The 20,455-nt window shown below is 46.7% G+C and overlaps 1 protein-coding gene across 1 annotated transcript; it reads right to left on the bottom strand.

Annotated features, from left to right (window-relative positions):
* Positions 1 to 1,361: 1,361 nt before the first annotated feature.
* On the bottom strand, positions 1,362 to 2,285 carry MC2R (melanocortin 2 receptor). Its single transcript, XM_075316411.1, has one exon. It carries the CDS (start codon positions 2,283 to 2,285, stop codon positions 1,362 to 1,364), a length of 924 nt encoding a protein of 307 aa, XP_075172526.1.
* Between the last annotated feature and the right edge of the window lie 18,170 nt (positions 2,286 to 20,455).

Raw genomic sequence — 20,455 nt, 5'->3', positions numbered from 1 at the left:
GTTACCAATTTGCTCATCAGTGTATATCACATAAAATCCCAATAAAATGCATTTACGTTTTTGGGTGTAATATGAAAAAGTGTGGAAAATAATTCCTTGAGATATTAATAATTTTTCAAGTCACTGTATGTCATTATTATTTGCTGCTGACAGCTCCCTTTGCAATTGGAGATCAATGACAATGCAGATACTGTATGTCCCCGAGGGGAGACAAGTTCAAAAATGCTGCAAGCTATGGTAGCACATATAGGCCACATATACTGGTCACAGTAAGAAAAAGAAGCACTTCATAGAGTTGTTGAGTTAAAAATGGTTCCTTGAACACTATGTAGAATGGCCATACTGATGGTTCCACAAACAAATCAATTAAACTCCAAACTGTTTGTGTACCTGAAATGAAGAATAGAATGGTCTGGCTGTCATATATTATACCACCTCCATAATCCCAGTAGTAGGAAGCATTTGCACAAAATTGGTCTATAAGTCAAATGTCCACTTATGGATCCTCCAATTATTTAATGTCACTGTTTTCAAAGGTTATTTTGGTGCAGAACAAAATGGCAAATAAGGTTGAAATGGAGGTCTGTCCTCTTTAGTGATGAATTAAATGTCTCTGTTTGACAGCTAGAGATATGATTGGAGACCACATGGGGAAAAAAAGAGGCCTTCATGAATGAATGTCACATTGGTCCTGCTCCTGGGATTATGGTCTGGGTTGACATAATGTATGATTACTGGATCCCTTTATTTTCCAGGTACACTACTAATTGTTGTATTGATTTAGATGTGGAATCAGAGGAACCACTATTTCTCCAAACTGTCCCAGGAGCCGTTATTTAATATGACAATTCCAGGCTGCATATTGCTCATGCTATTGTGAGCAGCATTTATTACCTAAATATGCTACCATGGCTGGCAATGTCTGCATTTGTTTCTCATTGAACACATCTTGGATGGCATTGGGAGCTTGCCAGAAGAGAATCTTGATCATTTACATGCCCAAGTGCATAAAGCAGAGCAGAAAATTCCTCCACTACAGTATAACTTTATAAATTGCATCACAAGTACTGTAACTGTATATATTACTGTGTCCATGATACTTATACTCAATGCTATATATATCCAGATGTCATGAATTTTAGTTTTCATTATCTTATTTACAAATCATTAACATGTCTATCAGTGATTATTATAACTTCATGACTTTCCCTTCTTGACATTACAAATTCAATGTTAAGGAGTGTTTATATTACATTAAAAGAAAAGTCATTGTAAGTTGACCTCAGTGTTGTCACAGTTGTGTAAAATGCACTGTTTATTCTACAGTATATACCATATGTGTTTTATCAATTTCTAAACACCTAACAACACATCATTTTCTTAAAGGTACTTCTCAGTTCTGGACTTCGAAATGCATAAATAAAAGGGTCAATCACTGAATTGCACAATATAAGTGTGCAATTTATATAGAGCGTTGACATATAGCAAGCACAATAAGGATTTTGGGGGCAAAATATGAATAAGAAGAGATGAAGAATAAATGGAAACCAACAACAAATGAAAACACCCAACAAAATTGTTAGTGTAATTGCCCCTTTCATATTTATCTTCTGTGACATGGAATTCCATTGACCAGATAGAGATGATATTTTTCGTGCATGTGATTGCGCTAGAAGAAACATATGGATGTAAAGACATACTATAAAGATGAACAACAAAAAAAATAAAGAAGTAAAGCACATCACTGTAATGGTATAGTGATAGAAGATGATTATAACTATTCCACATCCACCACATAATACCCAGATGGCAGCCAAGATGATCCAAGCTCTTCTGATAGTCATAATGTTGTGATAACGAAAGGCATAGAAGATGGTTATGTATCGATCTGCAGCAATAGCAGTCAGACTGAAAATTGATCCAAGTAATGATAGTACAAAGAACCAATCCATAATATCATCCATCTTTTTCTCAATTTTACCCCTTTTTTCAAGATGACCACGCTTTGCCAAAATCATCATAATGCTCTCCAGAATTTTATATAGGCTTCCCAGAATGTCAGCAAATGACAAACTACAAATAAAAAAGTACATGGGCAAATGAAGTTTTTTGTTCTTGATTACGGCAGTAAAAACAAGTACATTTTCTAATATGCCTAGAATTGATATGGTGAAAAATATTTCTTCTGGAACATGGATGGTTAAGCATTGAGTATGATTAGAAGGCATTGAAGTCCCATTTATGTATCCAGTGTTTTGCTTCACCATTTCTGTTGCTCTCTCCATTTTCTGATGTTATTGATTTAAGTTGATGTTTTACAATGATTTTCCTGTTGCACTGAAACACAATAAGATTTATTGTCAGCATTACAGTAAATTTTGTATTTCAGATAATCTTCAATGACTCATCAATAGAATTTTAGATTGAAAGCACAGAATAATTTTATTACAGCTTGCTGCAATCAAACTTCTGTCTTCAGATATACACTAGTGATGAGCGAACATGCTCGCTACTGCTCCATACTCCATCGAGCATCGCGGTACTAGGAAACATTCGTAACTTGATCGAGTATCACAGGTGTTCGAGTGGTTCTTTGCACACTGTTCTCTAGAACCAGCTCAGTAACAGTTTATCTAGGAGGGAGAGCTTACATTAGAGCAGGCATATAGGCGGTGTTTCATTGCTATTGCAGTACATTGAATATTGTACACTTGCACCTTTTAGTGCCTTTCATTTGGTACTAAAAGGGGGTTTTTTTTGGCTTTTGTTAACCTAATAAATAAATAATTAAAAAAAACAATGTGGATTCCTTTATTCAAGGTAAGCCAGACAGCTGCAGGCTGGTATTATCAGGCTGGGAAGGCCCGTGATTATTTGGCCTTTCCAGCCTAAAAATACCAGCCCGCAGCCACTGCAGAATTGGCACATCATGTTAGAAGCACCAATTTTGGCACTTTGCCTGGCTCTTCCCAGTTTCTCTGGTGTGGTGGTGTGGTAGTGTTGCGGGCTGAGGGGTGGGAACGCCGCTCGCCTGGAATTGCTGGCGCTCGGGTCCGGTGCTTCTGCTCCTCGGTGGCTCGAGCACGGGGCCGGACCCGGGGCTCGAGCAGCGCCTCCTCGCCCACGAGTGAAAAGGGGAGGTTTTTGGTGGGTATTTGGGATGTCGGTCGTGACGCCACCCATGGGTTGTGGGGATGGTGGGCACCACCACTGCTGGTGACGGGGGATCACGGGAGCGATGGCGGAGAGCAGCTGAGGTGTTGACCCCTCCGTGGGTAGGGGCTGTTGGTCCCGGGGCCCCGGTTGGGGAGTAGGGAGGAGGTATAGGTGCAGCGGAGGCAGCGTGGGCACGGGTTCAACGTTGCGGTGCAGCGCGGTGCGGTGCCGGATGGCACTGTTGTACTCACTCAGACACAAAAGGACAGAGTCTCTGGTAAACTAAATGGCTGGATAAACGGGGCCCACAGCCGGCTGCGGTGTTCTCACTCTCCCCGGATGGGTTGATGGTGGCTGTCGTTGTCCTGCACCTGTGTAAGTGTTTTTGACTCCTATGGCTTCCCACGGGTAGTCCGCTCCCCGGGGTGTACGTGTCGGGAGAGCCCGTTTGCCCGCAGGCGCTGGCCCTTGGATCTCTGGCCCTTGGCGGTGGCACTTATCTGGACGGGTTGGGCTGTTGCTTTCTGACGGGACTTGGGTGGGAATGAACCCCTGAGGTCCAGACCGCAATCAGATAATTTGACCTTTACGGCGGCTTCCAGCCTGGTCGGGGTCTGAGTACACTGCCTTGGTGCTTGGCTTCAATCTGCTCCCCGATTCCGTACTGGCGGGCCACCGCCCGACCCCAGTCCTACGGTTCTGCTGACCTACACCAACTCCTGCAGACGGCCACCACCGTCTGCCGACCTTGCTGAACGTGCCTGGGCTCCGACCCAGACACCAACAGTTTTCACTCCTCTCACTTTCACTGTCTACCACCAACTCTGTCCACTCTCAACTCAACTGTCTACTTTTCCCGCCTCCAGCCTGTGAACTCCTTGGTGGGTGGGGTCAACCAGCTGGCTACGCCCCACCTGGTGTGGACATCAAGGCAGGAGGGTGGCAACAAGGATTTTGATTGACTGGTGTCACCTACCCAGGGGAGGGTGTGTGTGTGTTATGTTAGTGTACTGTGACCCCTGGGGGTCCAGGATGTCACAGTAGTATTTACAGTAATCATTTTAGAGGTTGATGTCAGGTGTGTAATGTCAGCTGGCATAAAGTCTAAGGGTCAGTAATGGAGATCTGTCTATCAAACACCCCCATTACTAATCCAGTAATAAAAAACACAGGAGAAAATAATTTGAGTATAGACCCACCACAATATCCCCTGTTCATGAAACTTGGTATACAAAATGTTTCCACAAAGTTACGTCATAGCTAGTCCATGTTCCCTAAATGCAACTCTAGCAACTGTGACAAGCAGTAAATTACAGCTACTTGTAACTGTGGTTGTTAAACTGCCTCTTTAAAATAATAATAATGCCCTTTAAAAGTGCCCTACAAAGTTATTATGCCTCCTGTTTGCCACTTGTATGGTTACAATACACTGAGCGCACCTATGATGTAAAAATGTCCCTTAATAATATCCCCAGTAGAGATGAGCGAACCGGTCCCGGTTCGGCTCGAGGCGGTTCGCCGAACGGGGGGTCTGGCTCGAGTTCGGCTCGTCGAACGTTCGACGAACCGAACTCGAGCCCATAGGAAACAATGGCAGGCAATCACAAACACAGTAAAACACCTAGAAAACACCCTGAAAGGTGTCCAAAAGGTGACAAACAACTCACAACATAACACAAACACATGGGAAAGTGACAAGGACATATACTCATGTGAAAACAAAACAGCTGGACAAGGAAAAAGAGGGAGACACACAGATATATGAGTATATGCAAAGAAACATCGATTCCATTATTGTGCAACTTGAGCCCTGCTCATTTTAGGCTTCCAATCTGGATAAATTGCCTGAGCTCGCCACGTACGCCTTGAGGATCTTGTCGTGTCCTGCAGCCAGCGTTCTCTCGGAACCTGTCTTCAGTGCTGCTGGGGGTCTGCTGGCAGATAAGCACACGTGTCTGTCCACTGACAATGTGGACCTGGCTCTCAGAGGACTTTTCTTCCCCTGGGTCAGCCAGGGGAGGCGAAAGGCACGCGTATTTTTGAGAGTGCTTCATGCAAAGCATCTTTTTCTTTGTCAAAAGGGGGGCTCAACCGATGCCAGTCAAGTGGGGTGTGTGTGGCCCAGTTAGTGGCAACGAGGGAGACTGTGGTTGGAGTCCCCTCGCTGTGTCTCTAAAAGAACCAAGATGAACAAGTCATGGCTCTCAGAGGACTTTTCTTCCCCTGGGTCAGCCAGGGGACGGGAAAGGCACGCGTATTTTTGAGAGTGCTTCATGCAAAGCATCTTTTTCTTTTTCAAAAGGGGGCTCAACCGATGCCAGTCAAGTGGGGTGTGTGTGGCCCAGTTAGTGGCAACGAGGGAGACTGTGGTTGGAGTCCCCTCGCTGTGTCTCTAAAAGAACCAAGATGAACAAGTCATGGCTCTCAGAGGACTTTTCTTCCCCTGGGTCAGCCAGGGGACGGGAAAGGCACGCGTATTTTTGAGAGTGCTTCATGCAAAGCATCTTTTTCTTTTTCAAAAGGGTGCTCAACCGATGCCAGTCAAGTGGGGTGTGTGTGGCCCAGTTAGTGGCAACGAGGGAGACTGTGGTTGGAGTCCCCTCGCTGTGTCTCTAAAAGAACCAAGATGAACAAGTCATGGCTCTCAGAGGACTTTTCTTCCCCTGGGTCAGCCAGGGGACGGGAAAGGCACGCGTATTTTTGAGAGTGCTTCATGCAAAGCATCTTTTTCTTTTTCAAAAGGGTGCTCAACCGATGCCAGTCAAGTGGGGTGTGTGTGGCCCAGTTAGTGGCAACGAGGGAGACTGTGGTTGGAGTCCCCTCGCTGTGTCTCTAAAAGAACCAAGATGAACAAGTCATGGCTCTCAGAGGACTTTTCTTCCCCTGGGTCAGCCAGGGGACGGGAAAGGCACGCGTATTTTTGAGAGTGCTTCATGCAAAGCATCTTTTTCTTTTTCAAAAGGGGGCTCAACCGATGCCAGTCAAGTGGGGTGTGTGTGGCCCAGTTAGTGGCAACGAGGGAGACTGTGGTTGGAGTCCCCTCGCTGTGTCTCTAAAAGAACCAAGATGAACAAGTCATGGCTCTCAGAGGACTTTTCTTCCCCTGGGTCAGCCAGGGGACGGGAAAGGCACGCGTATTTTTGAGAGTGCTTCATGCAAAGCATCTTTTTCTTTGTCAAAAGGGGGGGTCAACCGATGCCAGTCAAGTGGGGTGTGTGTGGCCCAGTTAGTGGCAACGAGGGAGACTGTGGTTGGAGTCCCCTCGCTGTGTCTCTAAAAGAACCAAGATGAACAAGTCATGGCTCTCAGAGGACTTTTCTTCCCCTGGGTCAGCCAGGGGACGGGAAAGGCACGCGTATTTTTGAGAGTGCTTCATGCAAAGCATCTTTTTCTTTTTCAAAAGGGTGCTCAACCGATGCCAGTCAAGTGGGGTGTGTGTGGCCCAGTTAGTGGCAACGAGGGAGACTGTGGTTGGAGTCCCCTCGCTGTGTCTCTAAAAGAACCAAGATGAACAAGTCATGGCTCTCAGAGGACTTTTCTTCCCCTGGGTCAGCCAGGGGACGGGAAAGGCACGCGTATTTTTGAGAGTGCTTCATGCAAAGCATCTTTTTCTTTTTCAAAAGGGGGCTCAACCGATGCCAGTCAAGTGGGGTGTGTGTGGCCCAGTTAGTGGCAACGAGGGAGACTGTGGTTGGAGTCCCCTCGCTGTGTCTCTAAAAGAACCAAGATGAACAAGTCATGGCTCTCAGAGGACTTTTCTTCCCCTGGGTCAGCCAGGGGACGGGAAAGGCACGCGTATTTTTGAGAGTGCTTCATGCAAAGCATCTTTTTCTTTTTCAAAAGGGGGCTCAACCGATGCCAGTCAAGTGGGGTGTGTGTGGCCCAGTTAGTGGCAACGAGGGAGACTGTGGTTGGAGTCCCCTCGCTGTGTCTCTAAAAGAACCAAGATGAACAAGTCATGGCTCTCAGAGGACTTTTCTTCCCCTGGGTCAGCCAGGGGACGGGAAAGGCACGCGTATTTTTGAGAGTGCTTCATGCAAAGCATCTTTTTCTTTGTCAAAAGGGGGGGTCAACCGATGCCAGTCAAGTGGGGTGTGTGTGGCCCAGTTAGTGGCAACGAGGGAGACTGTGGTTGGAGTCCCCTCGCTGTGTCTCTAAAAGAACCAAGATGAACAAGTCATGGCTCTCAGAGGACTTTTCTTCCCCTGGGTCAGCCAGGGGACGGGAAAGGCACGCGTATTTTTGAGAGTGCTTCATGCAAAGCATCTTTTTCTTTTTCAAAAGGGTGCTCAACCGATGCCAGTCAAGTGGGGTGTGTGTGGCCCAGTTAGTGGCAACGAGGGAGACTGTGGTTGGAGTCCCCTCGCTGTGTCTCTAAAAGAACCAAGATGAACAAGTCATGGCTCTCAGAGGACTTTTCTTCCCCTGGGTCAGCCAGGGGACGGGAAAGGCACGCGTATTTTTGAGAGTGCTTCATGCAAAGCATCTTTTTCTTTTTCAAAAGGGGGCTCAACCGATGCCAGTCAAGTGGGGTGTGTGTGGCCCAGTTAGTGGCAACGAGGGAGACTGTGGTTGGAGTCCCCTCGCTGTGTCTCTAAAAGAACCAAGATGAACAAGTCATGGCTCTCAGAGGACTTTTCTTCCCCTGGGTCAGCCAGGGGACGGGAAAGGCACGCGTATTTTTGAGAGTGCTTCATGCAAAGCATCTTTTTCTTTGTCAAAAGGGGGGGTCAACCGATGCCAGTCAAGTGGGGTGTGTGTGGCCCAGTTAGTGGCAACGAGGGAGACTGTGGTTGGAGTCCCCTCGCTGTGTCTCTAAAAGAACCAAGATGAACAAGTCATGGCTCTCAGAGGACTTTTCTTCCCCTGGGTCAGCCAGGGGACGGGAAAGGCACGCGTATTTTTGAGAGTGCTTCATGCAAAGCATCTTTTTCTTTGTCAAAAGGGGGGGTCAACCGATGCCAGTCAAGTGGGGTGTGTGTGGCCCAGTTAGTGGCAACGAGGGAGACTGTGGTTGGAGTCCCCTCGCTGTGTTTTACATGCTTTTAGAAGGGCATGAAATGGCTTGGAGGTTGACTTTCATCATATGCAAACTGTTGGCTACCAAAATGCTGCCTTTCCAACAACTGTGGTTATAGGCAATGAGGAACATACTGATGAAGATGAGACGCAGATACCCGATTGGGATGACAACTTAAATATTCGGTCAGGGCAAGAAGAAACTCGGTCTGAGGGGTAGGGGAGTGCAAACACAACAATTGATGATTAAGTTCTAGATCACACCTACTGTCAACCCACAGTCAGACACTCGAGGAGGTCAACAGAGGCGGTGGAGGAGGATGCAACCGACGTCGAAGTAACCTGGCGCCTTCCTGGACACAGTCGGAGCACTGGTAGCACGTCTACAACTGCATCCTCAGCCACCACTCTGCCTCTGAGCATTATTCGGGGTGGATCAACAGGTCGCATGGCCTCTAAGCCTTGCCTAGCCAGGTCCTTTTTTGACATAGAAAAAGATCGCCCAAATTATGTGATCTGTAAAATTTGTCATGGTTCTCTTAGTAGAGGTCAAAACCTCAGCAGTTTGACAACTTCTTCCATGAATCGTCACATGAATAAATATCATATGGCCCGATGGGAAGCTCACCGTGCTGCAATGCGGCCTAGCGGAGCGAACCATCCACCGCCTGCCCCTTCCAGTGCATCCGCGCGCTCGTCATCTTCTAGGACTGTGGGGACAGCTGTCACACCTGTTTTTCCACCCACAACTTCCACCACTGTAACCGCAACAGGCAGTTTGCTTGGTAGGTCGTCAGTTGGTTTGGAAGGGGAAACAAGTGAGTGTGTACAGCTCTCTCAGACATCGATAGCACCAACTTTGGATGAAGGCAACATCATGTCTCCGCCTGCACTTTCCTCACAAAGCTGCATTTTTCCAGGGACACCCGACTCAACACCGTCTACACACAGCAGCCAGATCTCTGTCCCTCAGATGTGGTCAAATAAAAGGCCACTTCCTGCGACCCATGACAAAGCGAAGAGGTTGACTCTATCCCTCTGTAAGCTGTTGACTACAGAAATGCTGCCTTTCCGCCTAGTGGACACACAGGATTTTAGAGACCTTATGTCTGTCGCTGTGCCCCTGTACCAGATGCCTAGTCGCCACTACTTCTCTAAGAAAGGTGTGCCCGCGCTACACCAGCATGTCGCACACAACATCACCGCTTCCTTGAGAAACTCTGTGTGTGAACGGGTGCATTTCACCACCGATACTTGGACCAGTAAGCATGGACAGGGACGTTACATGTCGCTGACTGGCCACTGGGTAACTATGGTGATAGATGGTGAAGGGTCTGCTGCACAAGTCTTGCCGTCCCCACGACTTGTGTGTCAATCCTCTGTCTGTCCAAGTTCCGCCACTGCTTCTGCATCCTCCACCTCATCTGGGTCCTCCACCTCCGCCCCAAGCCTGCCTGGTCAGGCCACCAGCGTTCTCACTGCGCAGAAGGAATCACGCACCCCTCATTACTATGCTGGTAGCAGAGCGCAACGGCATCAGGCGGTCTTTAGCTTGACATGTCTTTGAAATAGGAGTCACACAGCGACTGAGTTGTGGGCAGCTCTGGAGACTGATTTTGATAAATGGTTGTCTCCACTCAACCTGCAGCCTGGTAAGGCCGTGTGCGACAATGCTGCAAACCTGGGTGCGGCCCTTCGCCTGGGCAAGGTGACACACGTGCCTTGTATGGCTCACGTGTTTAACCTTGTTGTCCAGCAATTTTTAACACACTATCCCGGCCTAGATGGCCTTCTGACCAGGGCACGGAAACTGTCTGCAGTGCTCACTTCCGCCGTTCAACCGCCGCACCTGAGCGACTTGCATCGCTCCAGAAGTCTTTCGGCCTGCCGGTTCATCGCCTGAAATGCGATGTGGCGACACGCTGGAATTCAACTCTCCACATGTTACAGCGACTGTGGCAGCACCGGCGAGCCCTGGTGCAATACGTCATGATGTATAGCCTGGGCCAACGAGATGCAGAAGTGGGGCAGATCACCCTGATGGAGTGATCTCAGATCAAGGACCTATGCACCCTTCTGCACAGTTTCGACATGGCGACGAATATGTTTAGCGCTGACAATGCCATTATCAGCATGACGATTACAGTCATTTACATGCTGGAGCACACGCTAAACACTATTCGTAGTCAGGGGGTGGGACAACAGGAAGGGGAGGAACTACAGGAGGATTCATATGCGCAAGACACAACAACATCACCAAGGTCCAGACGTTCATCATCACCAACGTGGCAGGCATGGGACCATGGGGGACAGGGATCAACAAGGGCGCATGGTAGCAGGTGAGATGTTGAGGAAGGTGCAGGAGGACATGAAGATATGGAGGACGAACTGTCCATGGACATGGAAGACTCAGCAGATGAGGGGGACCTTGGTCAAATTTCAGTTGAAAGAGGTTGGGGGGAGATGACAGAGGAAGAAAGAACGGTTAGCACCTCTATGCCACAAACACAGCGTGGACTTGGTGCGCATGGCTGCGCAAGACACATGAGTGCCTTCTTGTTGCACTACCTCCAACATGACCCTCGTATTGTCAAAATTAGAAGTGATGATGACTACTGGCTTGCCACACTATTAGATCCCCGGGACAAGTCCAAATTTTGTGACATAATTCCACCCATAGAAAGGGACGCACGTATGCAGGAGTATCAGCAGAAGCTGTTACTCGATCTTAGCTCGGCTTTTCCACCAAACAACCGTGCAGGTGAAGGGAGTGATTCTCCCAGTTGTAACTTGACAAACATGGGACGGCCTCGTCATCTTCAACAGTCTACCCGTACCAGTAGGACCGTATCTGGTGCTGGTAACAGCAATTTTATGGAATCTTTTCATAATTTTTTTAGACCCTCCTTTGCAAGGCCACCAGAGACAACAAGTCTGACACATAGTCAACGGATGGAGAGGATGATACAGGAGTATCTCCAAATGAACATCGATGCAATGACTTTGCAAATGGAGCCTTGCTCCTTTTGTGCTTCAAATCTAGAAAAATGTCAAGAGCTCTCCAGTTACGCCTCGAAGATTTTGTCGTGTCCAGCTGCCAGCGTTGTCTCTGAACGTGTCTTCAGTGCTGCTGGGTGTGTGCTGACAGATAAGCGCACGCGTCTGTCCAGTGACAATGTGGACAGACTGACGTTCATCAAAATGAACAAGTCATGGATCCAGAAGGAATTTACTACCCCTGTGTCATCCTGGGGAGAGTAAATGCTTGTGGATTTGGAATGTGCTTGATGCAAATCAAAACATCCTGTTTGCAACTAGGGCACAAGTGCTGCCACTGATAAGGTGTCTGTGTGGGGCCCAATTTTTGGAAAAAAAGGGAGACTCCGCTTGGAGTAACCCTTGCTTGCTGTGTTTTTTAAAAATGATACAAGATGAACAGATCTGAAGGCAAGATGAAGCCAACATCATGTCTCCGCCTGCACTTTTCTCACAAACCTGCATTTTTCCAGGGACACCCTACTCAACACCGTCTACAGACAGCAGCCAGATCTCTGTCCCTCAGATGTGGTCAAATAAAAGGCCACTTACTGCGACCCATGACAAAGCTAAGTGGTTGACTCTATCCCTCTGTAAGCTGTTGGCTACCGAAATGCTGCCTTTACGCGTAGTGGACACACAGGATTTTACAGACCTTATGTCTGTCGCTGTGCCCCAGTACCAGATGCCCAATCACCACTGCTTCTCCAAGAAAAGCATGCCCGCGCTACACCGGCATGTCGCACACAACATCACCACTTCCTTGAGAAAATCTGTGTGCGACAGGGTGCATTTCAACACAGATACTTGGACCAGTAAGCATAGACAGGGTCATTACATGTCACTGACTGGGCACTGGCAAACTATGGTGAGAGATGGAGAAGGGTCTGCTGTACAAGTCTTGCCGTCCCCACGAGTTGTTTCAATCCTTGTTCTGTATGTAGAAGTTAATACACTGCTTCTGCCTCTTCAACCTCGTGTGGGTCCTCTACCTTTGCGCAAACCCTGTGTGGTCAGGCCACCCTTCCTTGCAACTGCGCACAAGGACTACCACACACCTCCTTACTATGCTGGCAGCAGAGCTCAATGCCATCAGGCGGTCAAAGTTTTACTTTGAAATGTATGGGAAATGTGAGTCACACCGCTATTACAGAGAATAGTAGTCAGGCAGGGTCAAAACATTAATTGAGGAACAGGAACAGAATGGGACGGCCAGGACTTAATCAGAAAACAAGCAGAGGTGAAATGCGTATCGGCCAACAAGGTACATAAACAGCAAGCAGGAAAAGTAGTCAGGTAACAAGCACACAAAATCATAAAACTGAACTGGGGGTAAAATTAACCAGAGGTTCATAGCTATGTCTGGCAGTGGTCTGCAGACAGGATGGGCATAAAAAAGGGTGTGGTGTCTTCCCATTGGTTGTAGCTGAATGATGGTATTTCATCTGTGAGATACCCACCAGCTACATTCAGCCAGAGATTCTGCATCTGTCAAGGTAATGCAGCCCAGTGGGTGAGCATAACCTGCGTCCACCTGCGCCGCTGGCATCGACTACTCTCCCATCATCAGCACTATTCATGAAAGGAACACGTTGTCACCTGGCGACCGGAGTACAAATTGACGGAGCGGACTCCGTTGGTGACTTAACAGCCGTGTGCGGCAATGATGCAAACCTGGCTGCGGGCCATCCTCAGGGCAATGTGACACACGTGCCTTTTATGGCTCACGTGTTGATCCGAATTCTCCAGCAATTTTTAAAACACCATCACGGCCTACATGTCCTTGTGCAGCGGGCACGCTCGCTATGTGCTCACTTCCATCGTGCGCACACAGCAGCTCAACAACTTTCATCACTCCGGAAGTCTTAGGGTCTGGCAGTTAAACGCCGGAAATGCGATGTTCCGACACGCAGGAATTGGAATCTGCACATGTTGCAGCGTGTGTGGCAGCACCGCAGAGCCCTGCTGAAATACGGTAAGACATATAGCCTGGGATAAGTTGATCCAGAGGTGGTGCAGATCACGCTGCTGGAGTGGTGTCAGATCAAGGACCTATGCACCCTGCTACACAGTTTTGAAATGTCGACGAAGATGTTTAGCACTGGCAATGTCATTCTCAGCGTGACAATTCTGGTCATCTACATGATGGAGCACACTGTAATTATTATTCGGAGTCAGGTGTTGGGACAAGAGGAAGGGGAGGAAGTACAGGAGGAGTCATATGCGGAAGGGATAACAAGATCTACGAGGTCCAGATGGTCAGCGGCACCTATGCGGCAGTCATGGTGAGGGAGAGGGATTAACAAGGGCGCATAGTATCAGCAAAAAGTGTTGATGAAAGTGCAGGAGCCCATGAAGAAATGGAGGACGAACTGGCGATGGGCATGGAAGACTCAGCAGATGAGTGAGAGCTTGCTCACATTTCGGTTGTGCGAGGTTGTGGGTAGAGGGCAGAGGAAGGATGCACGATTCTCACCTCTCTGCCACCAACACACCAAGGACTTGGTCCTCCTGGATGCACAAGACACATGAGCGCCTTCTTGCTGCACTACCTACATGACCCTCGGATTGTATGAATTTGAAGTAATCCTGAATACTGGGTTGCCACACTGTTAGATCCCCGGTACAAGACAAAATTTGGCGAACTAATTCCTGCCATAGAAATAGACGCACGTATACAGGAGTATCTGCAGAATGTGGTACGCAATCTTAGATCTACTTTTCCACTAAACACCAGTGCTGCACAGAGTGAATCTCAACACTTTGTCATGGATAGGAGGAAATGGTCTTTTACTTGTCCACATCGGAGGGACCGAGGGATGGCTGCTGTGCTGAGATGGCGTTGAGTACGGTGTCCCTGCACAGTTGCACTTTTGGTCATATCCCAAAATGAGTTGAAAAAGGACAGATGCTGTTGGAAAGGGGAACAGGTGTGTTGGAAAGGGGAAAAAAATTTGGGTCCGTGGATTTGGTGGTTAAACAACTGTAACATTTGCTGAAGAAACAACATCTGTTACAGTGGGACTGGCAGATTTGGATAAAGTGGTATATAATCTGTGACCGCTATATAACAAAAATTAATAAGAAAAGAAAGAGAAAGGTATATATCACCTTCAGCAGTCAGTGTCCACCGTGCTCCCAGTTGGAAAAGGAGAGGTTGGCAACTTGAAGGTTTGGTGGAGGATACAGAGCTGTGTGGCTATGAAACTAATAGTAGCCTGAACCGAGTTAGACGCCATTCGGATCTGGAGACTGTGAGCCCTGTTAGCGTCACAGGGTCCACATGCCCACCCAGCCCAGGAACTCCCTGTTAACAACACAGGGGCCATTGAGTACGCTGACCGTGTGCGTAGGGGCCACACCTGTGGACAGCAGGCGCATCAGCAGCAGCAGGCCTGTTAATGCCACTGGGCTGCACAAGCAGGACTGTTAGGACAGGAGCTGGTCTTAACCGTTCTGCGTTACCAACTGTGGTGGTGGCCTGCATCCACCACCCTATCCCTGCCTACCTCTGGCCTAAAGCCGCAATGGGTTCAACACATGGAGGTGTGCTCTTTCGGAGCATAATAGAAGACTGCGCACCTCCTTGTTGGCTCCAGCCCCTTTTATAACCTGGGTCCGCCCCAAACCAGGGTGAACCACAATGCACCTCCTGGAGACAAAAGCAGAGTGACACGTCATGAGTGGCATAACTAGCGTCCTATTTGGAAACGCAACTTCAATGATGACCTCATGGCTGCCATGACCCAAACACCTCACCAGTCATCGTCTGACCATCAATAATGCGGTGACAAGTCATAGGTGTGGGCCTCTGCAAGCCATTTGGGAGGACACCTGATGCCCTGTGGTCTATATGGGACCCCCACATCAGGGCCAGGGCCAAAGAGTTCATTACCGGACCTAGTCTCTGATGCAGGAAGTGCCTGAGCATGCTCAGTAGCATGAAATACAGTCTCTGAAAAAAGACTATCAGCTTTAGCATGGTGTCTAGGCACAAAACAGGACTTAGACCCGGCACAGAATGCAAGCACCTGTGCAAAGAGGCTTTTCACACTTAGTGTGGGAGCATGCGCTGTATCCCGAAATGAAGACTTAGCGTCAGGAATGGCACAGTCAGGCTGAGCATACTCACTAGGCGAAACACTGTAATTATGCTGCAGCTGGGGTACATCGGCACACGCATGCGCACTAGCTGCCTCTCCACACTTAGACGTGGAGGGGAAATTTGTCTTGGAGATGCTGTCTATGAACAGAAGGAAAAGCTAAAGGAAGCCTGACTTTCTATCCCTCCGAATTATGAAATGCAGCAATGAATTCCATGAGTTTGCTATAACATTAGCGTAGCTAAATGTGCATGAGGGTGTGATGTAGAGGTGCTAGAAATAGCTTGTCACCAGTGGGGCACTAATGGAATACAACAGCCAGTTCTATGATGCCACAAAATGGCAGTATTTTGTGCTATCATTATAGCTTATTAAAAACAGAGCACGAGGTTGTCATGCAGAGGTGCTGCACATAGATTTGCAGTAGTGTGAATAGACAAAAGTACAATAGCCACGTTTAGGATACAACTAGGTACACTGAGTGTTTGCTACTATAAATGGCTGAGTTTAAAAAAGTTTGAGTGTGCAATGCAGGCAGACGTGCTGCAAATAACGTTCCAATACTGTGAATTGACAAAAGTACAATAGCCACGTTTAGGATACAACTAGGTACACTGAGTGTTTGCTACTATAAATGGCTGAGTTTAAAAAAGTTTGAGTGTGCAATGCAGGCAGACGTGCTGCAAATAACGTTCCAATACTGTGAATTGACAAAAGTACAATAGCCACGTTTAGGATACAACTAGGTACACTGAGTGTTTGCTACTATAAATGGCTGAGTTTAAAAAAGTTTGAGTGTGCAATGCAGGCAGACGTGCTGCAAATAACGTTCCAATACTGTGAATTGACAAAAGTACAATAGCCACGTTTAGGATACAACTAGGTACACTGAGTGTTTGCTACTATAAATGGCTGAGTTTAAAAAAGTTTGAGTGTGCAATGCAGGCAGACGTGCTGCAAATAACGTTCCAATACTGTGAATTGACAAAAGTACAATAGCCACGTTTAGGATACAACTAGGTACACTGAGTGTTTGCTACTATAAATGGCTGAGTTTAAAAAAGTTAGAGTGTGCAATGCAGGCAGACGTGCTGCAAATATCGTTCCAATACTGTGAATAGACAAAAGTACAATAGCCACGTTTAGGATACAACTAGGTACACTGAGTGTTTGCTACTATAAATGGCTGAGTTTAAAAAAGTTTGAGTGTGCAATGCAGGCAGACGTGCTGCAAATAACGTTCCAATACTGTGAATTGACAAAAGTACAATAGCCACGTTTAGGATACAACTAGGTACACTGAGTGTTTGCTAGTATAATGGCTGAGTTTAAAAAAGTTAGAGTGTGCAATGCAGGCAGACGTGCTGCAAATATCGTTCCAATACTGTGAATAGACAAAAGTACAATAGCCACGTTTAGGATACAACTAGGTACAGTGAGTGTTTGCTACTATAAATGGCTGAGTTTAAAAAAGTTTGAGTGTGCAATGCAGGCAGACGTGCTGCAAATAACGTTCCAATACTGTGAATTGACAAAAGTACAATAGCCACGTTTAGGATACAACTAGGTACAGTGAGTGTTTGCTAGTATAATGGCTGAGTTTAAAAAAGTTAGAGTGTGCAATGCAGGCAGACGTGCTGCAAATAACGTTCCAATACTGTGAATAGACAAAAGTACAATAGCCACGTTTAGGATACAACTAGGTACACTGAGTGTTTGCTACTATAAATGGCTGAGTTTAAAAAAGTTTGAGTGTGCAATGCAGGCAGACGTGCTGCAAATAACGTTCCAATACTGTGAATTGACAAAAGTACAATAGCCACGTTTAGGATACAACTAGGTACACTGAGTGTTTGCTACTATAAATGGCTGAGTTTAAAAAAGTTTGAGTGTGCAATGCAGGCAGACGTGCTGCAAATAACGTTCCAATACTGTGAATTGACAAAAGTACAATAGCCACGTTTAGGATACAACTAGGTACACTGAGTGTTTGCTACTATAAATGGCTGAGTTTAAAAAAGTTAGAGTGTGCAATGCAGGCAGACGTGCTGCAAATATCGTTCCAATACTGTGAATAGACAAAAGTACAATAGCCACGTTTAGGATACAACTAGGTACACTGAGTGTTTGCTAGTATAATGGCTTAGTAACAATGAGTTGTAGTGTGCAATGCAGGCAGACGTGCTCTGCAAATGTCTTTGCACTAGTGGGACTATAGCAAAGTCCAATAGCCACGTTTAGGATGCCACTAGGTACACTGAGTGTTTGCTAGTAAAATTGCTTAGTTTAAAAAAGTTTGAGTGTGCAATGCAGGCAGATGTGCTCTGCTAATATCTTTGCACTAGTGGGACTATAGCAAAGTCCAATAGCCACGTATAGGATGCCACTAGGTACACTGAGTGTTTGCTAGTATAATGGCTTAGTTAAAATGAGTTTGAGTGTGCAATGCAGGCAGACGCGCTATGCAAATGTCTTTGCACTAGTGGGACTATAGCAAAGTCCAATAGCCACGTATAGGATGCCACTAGGTACACTGAGTGTTTGCTAGTATAATGGCTTGGTTTTAATGAGTTGGAGTGTGCAATGCAGGCAGACGCGCTCTGCAAATGTCTTTGCACTAGTGGGACTATAGCAAAGTCCAATAGCCATGTATAGGATGCCACTAGGTACACTGAGTGTTTGCTAGTATAATGGCTTGGTTAGAATGAGTTGTAGTGTGCAATGCAGGCAGATGTGCTCTGCTAATGTCTTTGCACTAGTGGGACTATAGCAAAGTCCAATAGCCACGTATAGGATGCCACTAGGTACACTGAGTGTTTGCTAGTATAATGGCTTAGTTAAAATGAGTTTGAGTGTGCAATGCAGGCAGACGCGCTATGCAAATGTCTTTGCACTAGTGGGACTATAGCAAAGTCCAATAGCCACGTATAGGATGCCACTAGGTACACTGAGTGTTTGCTAGTATAATGGCTTGGTTTTAATGAGTTGGAGTGTGCAATGCAGGCAGACGCGCTCTGCAAATGTCTTTGCACTAGTGGGACTATAGCAAAGTCCAATAGCCACGTATAGGATGCCACTAGGTACACTGAGTGTTTGCTAGTATAATGGCTTGGTTAGAATGAGTTGTAGTGTGCAATGCAGGCAGATGTGCTCTGCTAATGTCTTTGCACTAGTGGGACTATAGCAAAGTCCAATAGCCACGTATAGGATGCCACTAGGTACACTGAGTGTTTGCTAGTATAATGGCTTAGTTAAAATGAGTTTGAGTGTGCAATGCAGGCAGACGCGCTATGCAAATGTCTTTGCACTAGTGGGACTATAGCAAAGTCCAATAGCCACGTATAGGATGCCACTAGGTACACTGAGTGTTTGCTAGTATAATGGCTTGGTTAGAATGAGTTGTAGTGTGCAATGCAGGCAGATGTGCTCTGCTAATGTCTTTGCACTAGTGGGACTATAGCAAAGTCCAATAGCCACGTATAGGATGCCACTAGGTACACTGAGTGTTTGCTAGTATAATGGCTTGGTTTTAATGAGTTGGAGTGTGCAATGCAGGCAGACGCGCTCTGCAAATGTCTTTGCACTAGTGGGACTATAGCAAAGTCCAATAGCCACGTATAGGATGCCACTAGGTACACTGAGTGTTTGCTAGTATAATGGCTTGGTTAGAATGAGTTGTAGTGTGCAATGCAGGCAGACGCGCTCTGCAAATGTCTTTGCACTAGTGGGACTATAGCAAAGTCCAATAGCCACGTATAGGATGCCACTAGGTACACTGAGTGTTTGCTAGTATAATGGCTTGGTTAGAATGAGTTGTAGTGTGCAATGCAGGCAGACGCGCTCTGCAAATGTCTTTGCACTAGTGGGACTATAGCAAAGTCCAATAGCCACGTATAGGATGCCACTAGGTACACTGAGTGTTTGCTAGTATAATGGCTTGTTTAGAATGAGTTGTAGTGTGCAATGCAGGCAGACGCGCTCTGCAAATGTCTTTGCACTAGTGGGACTATAGCAAAGTCCAATAGCCACGTATAGGATGCCACTAGGTACACTGAGTGTTTGCTAGTATAATGGCTTAGTTATCAGTTGGAGTGTGCAGAGGACAAGAGGGTACAGTGGCAGGATTGTGGTGCTCTGGGTAGAGGAATGGAAGCCTGCCTTTCTATTCCCTCCTAATGGTGAAATGCAGGTAGGAAATCCCTGACCTGGGCTACACAGACGCTGTTGCTGTTTGCAGGACCTGTCACCTATGGCTCTCTGACCCTGCCGGTTGGAGCCCTTAAAAGGACTGCTATAAAGTGCTCTCCCTAAGCTGTCTAACGCTGTGTATGCAGCGCATACAGCTGTATCGGCTATAGGACTCAGGAAGACGGAGCTGCGACAGTGATGTCTGACACCAAAGACGCAGAAGGCAGATAATGGCGTCCGTGAAGAAAATGTCCGGTTTTATAATGCAGGGACATGTGACATGCAGATCCTATCACACATGCCGTTGCTTCTCTGGCTCAAAGTCCACTTAGCTGTGTGTGTGTCTGGGATTGGCTGACATGCTGGCCCGCCCCACAAGACGCGCGCACTTAGGGAAGGAAGACAAGAAAAAAAAAAAAAAAAAATGGCGATCGCCATTATAGAAACAGCAGTGATCTGAAGGCGCTGTTCACGCACACTATACACTGAAATGTGATAATAGTTTGATTCACAGAGTGACTTACACTATTACAGCAGAAACCAAGCTATGATTTAGCTGTTTTTTGGCTGCTAGAACCGTTCTCGAACGTTTCTAGAACTACCGAGCTTTTGCAAAAAGCTCGAGTTCTAGTTCGATCTAGAACATGCCCCAAAATCACTCGAGCCGCGAACTGGAGAACCACGAACCACGAACCGCGCTCAACTCTAATCCCCAGAGTCACTTCCCAACATATAGTGATAATAGCTGCCAAGACTCCCCACACATACTATAATAATATCCTCTTAATTCCTCCAAAAAAATAAATATTGCTACATAAAGCTAAAATAATAATATTAAAAGTAATAATAATAATTATACATACATACATAAATACATACAATCCCAATTCCCAAAAAGTGTGGAAACTGTAAAATGGAAAAAAACTAAAATTTGATGATTTTTAAAAATCCTA

This window comes from Anomaloglossus baeobatrachus, chromosome 6, assembly GCF_048569485.1.
Source record: "Anomaloglossus baeobatrachus isolate aAnoBae1 chromosome 6, aAnoBae1.hap1, whole genome shotgun sequence".
In the NCBI taxonomy this organism is placed as follows: Eukaryota; Metazoa; Chordata; class Amphibia; order Anura; family Aromobatidae; genus Anomaloglossus; species Anomaloglossus baeobatrachus.
This window is presented reverse-complemented; position numbering and strand designations above follow the sequence as displayed.